Source organism: Danio aesculapii, chromosome 20 (genome assembly GCF_903798145.1).
Source record: "Danio aesculapii chromosome 20, fDanAes4.1, whole genome shotgun sequence".
NCBI lineage: Eukaryota > Metazoa > Chordata > Actinopteri > Cypriniformes > Danionidae > Danio > Danio aesculapii.
This window is the reverse complement of record NC_079454.1, coordinates 32906846-32921151: the sequence shown is the minus strand read 5'-3', so window position 1 is coordinate 32921151 and position 14306 is coordinate 32906846. Positions and strand designations below refer to the sequence as shown.

The 14306-nt window shown below is 36.3% G+C and overlaps 1 protein-coding gene across 1 annotated transcript in view; it reads left to right on the top strand.

The window, feature by feature from the left end:
* The window catches only part of adgb (androglobin), an 86042-nt gene that overhangs the window by 56749 nt on the left and 14987 nt on the right, over nucleotides 1–14306 (top strand). Inside the window, exons 19-27 of the mRNA XM_056481421.1 lie at nucleotides 4491–4605; nucleotides 4724–4867; nucleotides 7055–7196; nucleotides 7295–7420; nucleotides 9176–9269; nucleotides 9547–9678; nucleotides 13442–13595; nucleotides 13676–13863; nucleotides 14029–14195. Of these exons, the coding sequence (XP_056337396.1) occupies nucleotides 4491–4605; nucleotides 4724–4867; nucleotides 7055–7196; nucleotides 7295–7420; nucleotides 9176–9269; nucleotides 9547–9678; nucleotides 13442–13595; nucleotides 13676–13863; nucleotides 14029–14195 (1262 nt within the window). The remainder of the gene's footprint in view (nucleotides 1–4490; nucleotides 4606–4723; nucleotides 4868–7054; nucleotides 7197–7294; nucleotides 7421–9175; nucleotides 9270–9546; nucleotides 9679–13441; nucleotides 13596–13675; nucleotides 13864–14028; nucleotides 14196–14306) is intronic.

The following is a 14306-nucleotide window of genomic DNA, read 5'->3' as shown; positions in this document are numbered from 1 at the left end:
TCCCTTTATTAATCTGGGGTCGCCACAGCGGAATGAACCGCCAACTTATCCAGCATATGTTTTACGCAGCGGATGCTAAACTTCAACTAAACTTCTGATGAAAACTACAAAAACTTTCATTAATCTTAGGTGATGTTAATTTCTTAGTTGATGCATAATAATGCCTTAGAATCATAGTTGCAATCTGATTACAAGTTTACATGTTTACTCTGAGCATGTATATACAATAAAGCAGTACACTAAGTATTTTTTGTTAATATACCTGTTAAAGTAACCTTTTTTTGCTTAGGTCAATATCATGATAATAATATGTACCGCGTTTAATCGCAAGAAGAAAATTTGATACTGTCATAAGCCTAGTTTCAAGTCAACTGGTGGTCAGTTCAATTGTGAAAATGAACCTTCTTTCACAATTGTGTTGTTTAATTAAAAAATTAGTAGCCATTGTTATGAATGAGGGCGTGGCAAAGTAGTTACACATGCAGCTTTTATTAATATAGAGAATGGTCAGCAGGCAGGGGCCAAAACAGCAGTAAACCGATAACATAAGGGGTAATCCACAAGAGTAATTCAATAGTCAGGCAAAGGTCAGGTCAGGTGGCAAACAATCATAAAACAAGAAACAGTCCAAGAATCACTGACACAAAGCCCGTTTACACCGGGACACTTTTTGCTCGCGTTTTCGGTCAATGTTTAAGGCCTTGTGACTAAATAAAGGGCACCAATGTGATCGTGTACACCAACGCGCAAAATGCCAGGCGTAAAAGCATCATTTTTTAAGAAACGCCTCATGCTCTTTTTTTTTTGTTTTGACGCGCGGCATCAAACCCTTTTCCACCAATCAGATTGACACTTTTGTTCACGTGACGCTGACGATACTTGCAAATGAAAAACGTCCCAGTGTGTACGAGCCTAAAGACTAAAGGCTCGTACACACCGGGGCACTTTTCGTTTCGCATGAGGTGTTTAAAAAAAATGGCGCTTTTACGCCTGCCGTGTTTCGCGTTGGTGTGCACGATCACATTGGCCCCCTTTATTTAGTCACGAGGCGTTAAACGTCGACGGAAAACGCGAGCAAAAAAAGTCTCTGTGTGCATGGGCCTTTAAGCCGCGGTCACATTGCACTTTTGGTCCCATAGACTTCCATTCATATGCATGCGACTGTGACAGACTGGAAACACAAGCTTGTGCGACAAGTTTCGCAGTTAACTACATTGGAAAGTTCAAGCTTGGTGAACTCTGCCCTACGAAATTGCATCACATGATTCCGTTAGACTAACTGAAGTTCAAAACATGACATCTCTGTACAGAAATGTATAAAATGGAGCAATCACTCACTTTTTAAATGTCTCATCTAGTTTAACCCCGCCCCTTTTTGCACCACAGTGCGACGTAATTTCGTTTGCACAAACTCTAGTGTGACAAGACATGAAATAAACACAATACGATATCACACAATGATGGTGTGTGAGTGTGGGGCCTAAATTGTGTGTAATGTGCTGCAGCTGTGTCATTGTATTCAGTGTGCAGATTGGTAAACTGTTTCAGCTGTGAGATGCAAAGCATAATGGTAGGTGTAGTCTGGGTGAATGGCTGAAGTGCCCTCTAGTGGGTCTGATGGGTACTAAAACAAATGACTCGCAACAGCTATATTATACCTATTTAATTGTTGGATTATTTTAGTTAAAAAAAACTTTTTTTTTTTAAATGTTTTATTAAAATTACATGCAATTGATGATATTTTCAAGTTGCATGGAATTGTAAAGCTTTGATTTTATCTATATAAAATAATTTACCATATCAGTTCTTACATTCACAGGAGCTCAAGGTGCTTTTATTGAATGTTTTTTAATCATACAGATATTTATGTTCAGTTCTTTTGTATTAAAGTGATTATAGTAAAACAGAAAAATGAAAGTGTTTTTAAGTAGTGGTCCTCAGCCTTGACATCGGCTCTGTATTGCAGTTTTTCAGATACAAATGAAAACCTTATCAAGGCTCTTGAAATGTATTTAGCTCTCTTTTAGAAGCCCAGAACAGAGGAGAGAGATAAAAAGATGGGTTGAGATACAGAAAGCGAGAGAGAAATGACCCAGTCTGCTATTTCTAGCTGCATAGTGGCCTAAAAGCTGAGAGCCTACATTCAGAGGTCACACTGAAGGAAGAAGGGGGCAAGTGTAGGCACTTCTGAATTATTTTGACATTTATACATTTAGGAAAAGTACTTATAAGCAGATTTTACCAAAAGGCTTTATGCACAGTACTTCTCACATACTCTTTCTGTTCTGTTCTTTTAAAGAAATGCTGAGTGGCTTCAGTTATTTTATCAAAATTATTTAAATGTAAAGTTTTAAGTTTCAACCCAACAGCAGGTTTGTCAATTCAATTCAAAATGTAAAACTTTTTTTTTGAGTTTTTTCTCTGTCTTCTGTCTTTGTCTATTTTTACTTTACGCTGTTCTGTTACAAAGAAAATGCTGATTTCTTTAGATTTCTATTGGCAAATGATGTGAAGATAATAGGTTACTGTAGAGGCAGTCTGCTGCTGTGGGGGGTTTGAGAGTGCTTGAAAGGCATAAGAGTGAAATTGTAATAATAGTGTTTATGGACAAGCAGATTTTGCTGACTGCTGCCTAAAGTAAATTCACAAAGTGCATACATCATCACTAGAAATTGTGCATGGTCTTGAAAAACAGTCTAATTAGAAATTGTGAATTAGCTGTATTCTGAACATAACATTTAGATCTCTGGTCAGTGGCTGCAGGCAACTTCTTAGTGGGCCATACAGTATATACTCAGTCATATGATGATCATATGCTGGATATATGATTCTAATATTATCAGCAGTTACTCCCGGCTATAAGTGAAGGCATGACATGATCCAGTGTATTGCTTGATTAAATTTAAATCAACACACGCATGTGCAAAGTGTACTTTTACTAAATGGTTTTAAAATGTATAATTTTCTATTAAATGTCGGTAAAGTAAGTTTGAAGTTTGATATTTATTAGACTTTTGGTTTTAAACCAATTAGACTGTTTGGACCTGTTAAATTTTGTCAAATTTATATATTGTTGTGTTATGATTGTGTCTAATTCTGTGTACTGTTATAGCAGTACCTGTTAAAATAAATGGTAACTCTTTATTTTGATGGTCCATTTGAGTATTAGTAGACTGTCGGCTTAATATCTGCTGATAGTTCTCCTTCAACAGACATTTAACTGACTATAAGAAACTTTGCAAGTACATGTCAATTTACCCTAACCCCAACCTAACAGTCTACTTAAATTCTAATGAGAATTAGTTGTAGCATGTAGATGCAATGTAACTTAAATTCAACAAACAGACCATCAAAATAAAGTGTGACCAAAGAAACTACATCAGACAGACATAAATATATGCCCTTTATATTGCCACATGGCTTAATTTCTCAAAAAAAAAATAAATAAATAAATAAATAAACTATGTTGATTAATTAAACATCTTAACTACATAAATTTATAACACCATTATCAAAAAGTTCAGAACAATATCCCTGATATTGCACAAGACTCTTTTTGAAATTAGCTCTTCAGTTTATCATACAAAAATGTAATTTACAAAATGATAAAAATCAATTAATCAACAACACTGTTTGAGATAAAGGTATCAAATCAAGTGTAAATATTTAGAATATTATTCCCTACAATGCACAAGGCTTTGTTTTTTAATCATGGCTTTATTTTTTTATTTATTTACAATTTTGAAACCATATTTTTGTTGTTTAATACACTGTACACAGTTAAGTTAAACTCATAGTTTATTATTAAGATATCAAATCAACTGTAAAATATTCAAAATATTAGTCTATGATGCACAAGAATCCAAATGTACTGTTATGTCCTTGTTTTTATATACTGTATTGTAGTGAATATATATTTTCAATATGTTGAATAAAATATAAGTACTAAAATTAATTAAACATAGTTGGAAATAAAGGTATTAAATCAACTGTAAAATATTCTGAATATTATTTTCTAAGATGCACAAGGCTTGTTTTTTACAGTTAAGCCTTTATTGTTTTCATACATGGTGTTGAATCCATATTTTGGATGTGTTTAATACACTGTACACACTTAACTGAATTTAAAACACAGTTTGAGATAAAGGTATCAAATCAACTGTAAAACATTCAGAAACACTTACAAGAAAAATGCCACTGGTTTAGGCTACATTTTTCATTGCAAGGTAAAAGGTGGGATCATTTTCGATGTGTTACACTCATTACTCTCGCTACTAATGTAATTAGTCACTACTACTACTATTGTTCATTTTTTTTTTACATGTAGTGTACTTTAAGTACTATTTACAACATATGTACTTTTAGCCTGTTTTTCGACACGTAATTTTACTTAAGCGTGATTTTTTCAGTACTCTTTCCAAAGCTGAACATTTCAGACCAGTTACTTAAAACATTTTCTAAACATCTTCATTGTTTTTTTTTCTCACTAGGCGCCATGTCCTTCAAGTGCATACAAATGCTTCATTGGCCGTCCACCTACATCTCTGCAGCAAGTCTCCTTTTGTGTTTGGTGATGAAGAAACTGTCATGCCATACCTTGACAAGGCATGTCCACGTTAACACTGTTAAATGATTCCTTTAGGCTGTCATCTGCCTGTTGCTCAGTCAAAAATATTAAAATGGCAGTTCTTGTGCTTCTCATTTCTCTTCTGCTTATTATTAGGAGAGTCTGAGATTCTGTGAACAGGCTGTGACGATCGTGAGAGCTCTGGGTTGTGTGATTAGCTGCTTTTCTGATCCAGAGGAACTACCATTGACCACCAAAGAACTTGAGAAAGCACATGGCATGGGCATAAAGCAGCAAAGGGTGAGTTATTCATTCATTCATTCATTCATTTTTCTTCGCCACAGCGGAATGAACCACCAACTTATTCAGCATATGTTTTACATAGCGGATGCCCTTCCAGCTGCAACCCAGTACTGGGAAACGCCCATACACACTCATTCACACACATAAACTATGGCCAATTTAGTTTATTTAATTCACCTATACCACTCGTCTTTGGACTGTGGGGGAAACCGGAGCACCCGGAGGAAACCCACACGAACAATGGGAAGAACATGCAAACTCCACGCAGTAATGCCAAATGACCCAGCCGGGACTCGAACCAACGACCTTCTTTCTGTGAGGCGACAGTGCTAACCGCTGAGTCAGGGTAAGTTATACATAGGGTAATATGGGAGAGTATCCTATCAGATTGCCGTGTAACCAAAATGTTGTACACAAGCAAAGCTTTTTTTGTGTGTGTTTTTTGTACTTTACCAGCCGTGAAATATATCCACTGATAGACCTTTATTATTTTAATTAATAAAATATGTGCTCTTTCATAATTTGAGCTCTTTATGACTCATCAGCTGTGTTCACACCAGCTTTGTACTAGCAAAGCAACCGTGATATGTCATTGCTGTTCTTTTATGTTTATAGTTTCATTTGAAATGCATTGTTTTCACACTTCTTTTATTCTTTAATTAATTATAAATTTTTAATTCATTCATTTTTATTATTAAATTAGTTTGTGTGTGTGTGTTTGTTTAGTTTTGTGTATAGTTTAGTTTAGTTTTGTCTTCTGTTCTTCTTTCTTTTCTTTCTTTGGTTGGTTGGTTGGTTGGTTGGTTGGTTGGTTGGTTAGTTAGTTGGTTGGTTTGGTTTAAGCGGCATAGTGGCTCAGTGGTTAGCACTGTCGCCTTACAGCATGAAGGTCGCAGATTCGAGTCCTAGCTGGGTCAGTTGGCATTTCTGTGTGGAGTTTGCATGTTCTCCCCATATTTGCGTGGGTTTCCTCTGGGTGTTCTGGTTTCCCCCACAATCCAAAGACATGCGCTATAGGTGAATTGAATAAACTAAATTGGCCTTAGTGTATGAGTATGAATGTATGGGTGTTTCCCAGCATGGTGCTGGGTTGGAGCTGAAAGGGCATCAGCTGTGTAAAAAGTATGCTGGAATAGTTGGCGGTTCATTCCGCTGTGGCGACCTCTAAAATAAAGACTAAGCCAAAGGAAAATGAATGAATGAATGGTTGGTTGGTTTAATAGATAATATTTAGGGAAAGTTAAATAAAAATTAAACATTTACTATTCAAGTTAGCCATAACTATAAGTTGCTATGGTTCTGTTTCTTTTTTCTGTTGAACACAAAAGATATTCTGAAATTTGTTAAAAAAAACTTGTAACCACTGACAGCCTTTGCAGGGAAAACAAATACTATGGAAGTCAGCAGTTACATGTTTCATTTTTCAAAATAATTTATCTACTGTTTAACAGAAATAGGAAACTCTGATACGCTTGTGACAAGTGAAGGGTGAGTAAATAATGACAGAATTTTCAGTTTTGGTTGAAGTGTTTTTTCAATGCAGAAGGGACTATTGTGTGCTAGCATTTGTTCTGGCATAGTGTGAGGCCGCAGACACTGACAGCAGAGATGAGGATCCACGTGCAGTTTATTTAAAGAGAAGTCATGCAGGCAGTGGTCAAAAACACGGGCCAAAAGTAGCATATAGATATACCAAAAAGCGTAGTCGAAATACACGCCAAGACAAACAGAAAAATGCTTTGTAGTGTTCGCTGGGCAAAACAAGACTCTGCAAAGTATGTGTGAATGTAAGCAGTGTACAGTATATAGTCTGTGTAATCAGTCTTTGATCAGCTCCCAGCTGTGTGTGTGTAATCATCGGGTAAACTGCAACTGGTGTTTGAGTACAAGTATGATGGGATTTGTATATATATTTGGTGGCAGATTTGTTGCTCTCCAGCGATCTGCATGGGCTACATCGCTGGTGATTGTGACACATAGGTTAGACCACAGCAACTTATAGTAAATTACATTTTTATACATACAGTCAAGTACAGTAAATTAATTTTGTATGAATAATTTCAGGCTTGAATATTTATAAGTATAGTCAAGTCGAAATTATTCATACCTCTGGGGAATGAATGATTTCAGCCTTGGATGTATTTATGTATTATTTATCATATATATTTTTTCTGTCTCATACAGGTGTTCAGTGAGGCAGTCTATCATATGTTTTTCTCTGTTCTGGGACGGAAACTGACATCTGAGGAGCTGTTTGCAGTTCAAACTCTGACTGGAGACCCATCGCCACATGGTAGCAATGAAAAGCCCTTGGAAGCACGATCAGGTGAGTATCTTTTACACTGAGCAAACAGTCTCTCTTTGGCTTCAGTTATATTACACCTAGCAAAACTTTATATTCCCATGTGTTCTTTCACTCCATAGCAGATGAGACTCCAGAGGGCTGGACTGGCAGGCAGGCCACAGACAAGGAAATGCAGGCAGCAATAGTCTTGCAGGCCGGATGGAAGGGATACCTAGTTAGAGAGATCCTCACTGCAGCAAGACCAGGTATATTCCAGCAAAATCACAAGAGATGCGACTGTGAATTCAGGAATATATGCCAATTGTCTTTGCAGTTTGATTCATAGCTACTCTCCTGTGGTCAGTTATGTTTGACATCTGTTCTGTGGGTTTTTATGTTCATGAGAGAGGGAGAGCTGCAAGGCCCTGGAGCTCATACTTATCAATGAAGCTGCCAGTCATTTTAAGCTAGTATGACAGCAGAGAGAATAACACACCTCTCCATCCCTTTTCTCCATCTGGCTCCATACCTCCAAGCATCACTCCATCCCCGGCCTGCCAGCATGAGTGACAGGGAGAGCGGGCGAGAGAAAGTGAGAAAGAAGGATAGAAAGAAAGACGCAGCACTATTGGAAAATGATGAAAAGAAAGTGTGAGAAGAAGGATAAGAAGCGTTAAGGAGGTGGGGGAATCTGACTGAGCAATAGCATCCGGGAAGCTCAAAGAACTTTGAGTCAAAACACGCAAGCAGTCTCAACAGATCCCGCTATTGCTCATCAAGCTCTATTTACCACAAACAACTCAGTTATTGTGTGAAAATTACAGTGTGAATCTAGCAGTCGCACGCAGATGATCAGAACTCTATTTAATAGACGCTGAAAGATAAACACTAAATCATATAAATTTGTTCCACATTTTTAATACCCTGTGTTGGTTGTGCAGGGAAGAAAGATTCGGGAATTATACTTCCTTTATAAGCTTTAGATTGTGATTTATTTGACTATTTTCCTATAATGATTGCAATTTAACTTAAATAAAATATAAATATTAGATGGAAGAACTTTAAATGTAAAACATGAGGTTATTTATTGTTGGAAATTATGAATTGGCAACCATTTGAAATAAAATAAGTTTAAGTATTAAAATTGATAAAACAGAAATACAAATTCACTTTAAAGCTATATAGTATTATTAATGTGCATTTAATTTTGATTGTCTGAGCAGCTCAGTTTAGAGTAAATGTACTGTCAGTTTTAGTTATAATAACTTGGATTAGAAAATGCAAATGTAAATATTTATTTTTTTGATTATCTTTATGACATCATTTGATTTAAATAATAATAAGAAATGAAATTGATAATTATAATAATCATGATAATAGTAATAATAATAATAATAATAGTAATAACAACAACATCAATAATAATATAATATAATATAATAATAATTATTATTATTTTTTATTTTATATTATATTATATTATATTATATTATATTATATTATATTATATTATATTATATTATATTATATTATATTATATTATATTATATTATTCCCAATTAGCCTGTTTTCGTTTATAAAATGATGAAATAATGAATGAAAAATCTATATATTCTGTCTTAAACGGAGGGTTTTTGTCATTATGGCTTTCATTTACAAATAACACTCAGAACGTTGTGCTTCCTCCCTGCAAGAATAAAATGAATTTAATTTTAGGGAAATGTTACTTTAACAAGATATGGGCAGATATAGTAAATATCATATTATATATTCTGCAGAGAGTGGAAAAAAATATTTCAATAAGGAAAGCCAGTCCTGGCTGCTAAAATGATTGGCATTATAGAAGCGGAGGAATTGAGATTTGTTGGGTTCATTTATCTGTCACAGAGGCTTTTCTGCATCATCTTTTAATCTGAAACTGGGCCAAATCAAACCATGTTATTCAATCCGGTTTCACAGCCCCCAAGTCGAACGGTGTGGGTTTTTAGGACTGCTTATTAGGGCTTGTTTGTGTTCTTTAGGCACCAAGGAAAATATGAGCGTCGCTAAGACTCTGCAAGAGATTTGGGCTCCTGTGGAATCAGATGTAGAGAAGCATGCCGTATCTTTACTAAGGTGAATTATTCATTTCAAAGAATCATTTCTTTCCTCCATTATGTCCCTCGGTGGTACCATCTGCTGTTTACTGTCTGTGTTGCGGGGAGGGTCTGCAGAGAGTGACCTCTGGCCTGGGGGGTGAATGTGGCATGTGTCTGGGCTCAGTGGGTGGGTGGTATTTTCTCTCAGCATTTGTTGCCTAACCTGGAGTAGCTCATTCTGACAATCGAGGTGTCATAGGTCGGTTTTTGTCTGCTTGAATCTTTGTCCGGTACTAAGTGTGCTTTTCTGGTAGACACATGGTCACTAATGGTGAAGGAATAGCAGAGCTGTACCCCTGTAGAGAGGATGAGTGCACAAGAATAACATTCACTGACTACTCAGTGCCTGTACCAGAGACGGCAAACTCCTGGATTCTGATCTTCAGGTCAGGAACACTCCTTTTTCACCAACAACAAAACATATTTAGAGCTTGGTATCAAGGCCAGATTGGTGATATTTCTTTTAAAGTTTGTTAGTTTTGGATTAATTTTTACTGTAAATGTAAATGCTGGAAGCATTGTTTTTTTTTAAAACAGTAGCCATGTTAAATGCTTTTAAAATAATTTTACTTACTTTTTGAGTGCCTTGGACTTATGAATTTGATGTCTAGTAGATGTCCAATCATAGATGACTGAAACAAGGCTAAATTTGAGACATCTAACAATAGCCTAAACTGTAAAACCCAAGGTTACTCAAACTGTTTGATGAAACCAATTGCAACAAACCATTTAAGTTCAAAAACTAATCTTAATAGGTACTGTGAACTTAATCCATCTGAGTAAATGAAGCAATTTGAGCAGAGTAAAACCCAATAAATGAAGAGAACTCAAACCAACTGAGTACTGTAAAACCCAATAAGTTAAGGCAACTCAAACCGTTTGAGGAGACCGATTGCAGCAAACCATTTGGGTTAAAAAAACGAATCTATATGAGTACTGTGAATGTACTCCATTTGAGTTGAAATAATGAGGTATTCAATTAACCCATTACTTTCAACACTGAGTTCAAAACTCTTTTTAAATGAGTAAAATTAACTTTCAGTCTCATTTGAGTTTATAAAGTTGACAGTTGGGTTTATTATGTTAAGATATGTTGGGTAATCATTCATTCCTGTCTATTTGATGACTAGTCTAGGTGTGAACAATTGTAAAAATCATCTGTATCTATTATCTGTTATCCACACCACTCCATTGTTTTTAGTCCCACTGTGCCTCACCACACTCGCATCAAGGTCATTGCTTTTGAACATGAAATACACAACTTGAACATTCCACACATCAGACTTGAATTAGCTACTGTGACCATTCACCATGATCCTCTGTCTATTTTGATTTGAAAAGATGAAAGATGGCAGCATCTTCGGGATAAGAGGCAAAGTGCAGATAATATTGACATCCTGTTAAGTAAAAACATGCACGATTTAGTAGATTGGTAAATGATTAGTTCAACTGCAGATTAAAATAAAAGAATCATATTTTCCCCAGCTTTAAACATAAAATGTTGTGGTCTGACTCATCCATAAAATGACAATTAACAGTGACCAGCATTAAACTTGTAAATAAGATCTGGAAATATTATAGATCCCATGTGAAATGCAATCACATATATCAGGGGACATTATAATCACATTATATATATATATATATATTATAATATATTTTTGGAGCATATGATGTTTTTGTTGTTCCCCAGTGTTGGGTTGCAGCTGGAAGGGCAACCGCTGCATAAAACATGTACTGGATAAGTTGGCGGTTCATTTTGCTGTGGTGACCCCGTATTAATAAATGGACTAAGCCGAAAAGAAAATGAATGAATGAATTATGGTTTTTGTGGAAAACAAGCCAAACCAAAATGTATTTTTTCCTGCAGAAATGGCTGTTGATTTTTGAGCATGCACATTCATGAGTCTCTGCTAGTGCCCATGGTCACTTTAACTCACAAGCAAAAGTTGCAAGAAATCGGGATTAATAGAAATGCGGCACAAAGTGAAATTTTATAAAGAAATTTCAGAAGGAGAATAAGCAGATGATTGACAAGGCTAATTCATCATTTACAATCATATTATTATCTAATCAGCACAAGTACAAACCCCAATAAACAATCAAGTATGTCCTATCCCAATTATCTCTTGATTTTCATTATCTTTCCACCACCACATCTCCACAGTTAGCTTACTTATTTACTCCTAGGGCGATTTATATCAAAGTTAATTTTTGGCCACCCCATTTTGGTGTTTCGTAGCATCTAGTTTTTATTAGGTAAGTTGTTAGCCCAAAGCTCAAGCCCCAATCTGGAGGACCAGAACATACACACATACACTACAGTCATTTAGCTTACCCAATGTCTTTGGACTGTGGGGGAAACCAGAGCACCTGGAGGAAACAAACGGCAACAGGGGGAGAACATGCAAACTCCACACAGAAATGCCAACTGACCCAGCTGGGGCTCAAACCCAGCGACCTTCTTTCTGTGAGGTGACAGCGCTACCCTCTGTACCACCATGTCGCTCAACCTCCATGCTTCCAAACCTAATTCAGTAATGAGAAACAGATAAATCTATCTGTTTGTTCCTCAAGACAAGTGGTCATATTGTATCTGTAAACTGCCACTCATTCTCACTGTCATCTGACATCCAGAGTTCTGGTCTAGTGATATTAAACTCATTGAAGATACACACACAAATTTTTATTTTTTGTCATGTTTGGATTATTTTATTAAAACAGTTGAGTTCTTTTCCTGACCAAGTCAAAGTGAACTGTGGGCCTAATAGGGTTTTATGAACATGCAGTCATGCATGAAGGCTAATGGCCAAAGTCAGAGTTTTTGTGAAATACATTATATTTCAACTCATTTTACATTAAAGCTTAAACTACGTATAAGACCACTGAATGATACCTATGCAATTTTTTAAAAAGCTTAAATGTGTTCGCTTTTCACTTTCATTTAATGGATGATTGTAAGCAAGACTGTTTTTTTTTTATTCTCCTATTGTGGCCTGAAAAATTTAGAACACAATATTCCATTAGACCAACACAAATGTGAGTAAATAAATGCAGAATTTTAAGGTTGGAGCGAACTATCCCTTAAACAAATTTAAAAAAAATGGTTGCTTGTGATGATGTTAAAGGGCCATGAAACCCCCCTCTTTCAGTTTCAAGTGTCTAAAAAATGGAGGGAGTGGGCGTGGCCAGCAAAGCAGAGGAAAAAGATAGGAGCGAACAACTGTTGTCAATTGTCAGACCCACAAAATGAGACACAAAACGTGAGGAGACGCATGATTTTATGGTTTACAAAGTTAAAACGCAAAGAAATAAACAGCAAGTAATTTAATGTCCTGCTACGTTTGTTATTCGTAATTTTATATACACATAACCACAATTTGTTATAAAATCATAAAGATAATCGTGTTTAAATAAACACTATAAATGAGGAAGACTTCTCTCCTCCTGAATTCCGGGTCTGAATGCAGACACAGTGGATAGCAGTGCAGCTGGTCTCTTGCCCTGTCTATTTCTACCATTAGCCCTGCCGGTAATCTGGATGATTTAAATCATAGGTGAACACAACAGCACGGATATAGGCGATGTGTCTGAATTGTAACAAACTCAACTGATAAAACACAAAGTGTGCCATTCTCCAATTCTCATACAGCTCTCCCGACGAAAATGCTTGCTGCAAACCAACAGCTTTGCTATATCGGCCTGGACAGAATTGTGGGAAAAAACATGCAACAAACCTTGTGGATCATGGAAACAAACACATACGAACCGTGTTGTGCGCAGATGCGATCTCACCCAGTCATTGGGTCTCACAGCTTGGCAGGTCTGTCTTGTCTTCAGAAGGCATGTGCTCTAATGATTAATTAAGAAGTAAAATTTTCTCATAGGATAAGAAAACTCGGCTATGAATAATAATGAGAAACTGTCGTGTCATTACTCCACTAGCAGTTGTGCACTACATTACCGATTTTGATCCCACCCCAAAAAGTATTTGAAACCCAGAAGATAAAATTAGCTGACAAAAGTTGACAGGTGCTAACGTTGTCCTAACTGATGCTCAACACACACAAATCTGTAAAATTTCAAAAAAGTACTGCAGCATGTCTTGAACCTTTAAATTAAACAATTTTTATCTGTTCTCATTTTCAGGGAGGTGTTTCGAGTTCCTAAGAACATGCTACTTGTTCCTAAAATGTTCTCCCCTATTCCTGTATGTATTTTGCATGTCATCAATAATGACACATTAGAGAAGATACCAAGAGTCTTTAACAATGTGGAGCCATACATGTATACACCCAACAAGGTTTGTTTTTGTCAGTAGGATAACCCTTTTTTTTAATTTGCACGTTCATTTTTTAAGACTCTTATTTTTCATCCTCTAAGGGTGGTTATACATTTGTTGCCGAGGCACATACAGGAGACGTGCCTGTGATTGGAGGAAAATGGCGAATGCGGCTGATTGGCTCTCGAGAACCCTTACCATTGCTTGCCAGAGAAGCACCATGCAATGACTTTTCTGTAAAAGAGTTGAAGGGTTACTACATCCCTAATCAAAAGAACATCATCTGCAGGTTAGCACAGACCAAAGTATTTTAATATATTATGTCGTAAGCACTGCAAAGTTACCATTTAGGTTTTTAACTTTGCACTGCAATACAATGACATAGGGATTTTTAAAGTGAACAGTCAGTTATGTTTCATCAAGGCTGATTGAAACTGTTCTATTTTTCTGACAGACATGTGGTTAAAGTCTCTAGTGAGCACAGTGCTACTGTGCAGTGTCAGACCTCCAAATCAGATGTCTACATTAAACTGAGCATCCTGGACCATGAGAAAGAGGTCGCTAGCTGTCAGGGCAAAGGGCATGTCATCATCCCTGTCTACTGCTTTTTAGCCAGCAATGGTTTGTGCACACACACACACAAACACTTTTATAGCTATTTTTGTGGGTACCTCCCATAGGCATAATGATATATACTTTATAATCACTCTATCCTCACCCTACTTCTAAATA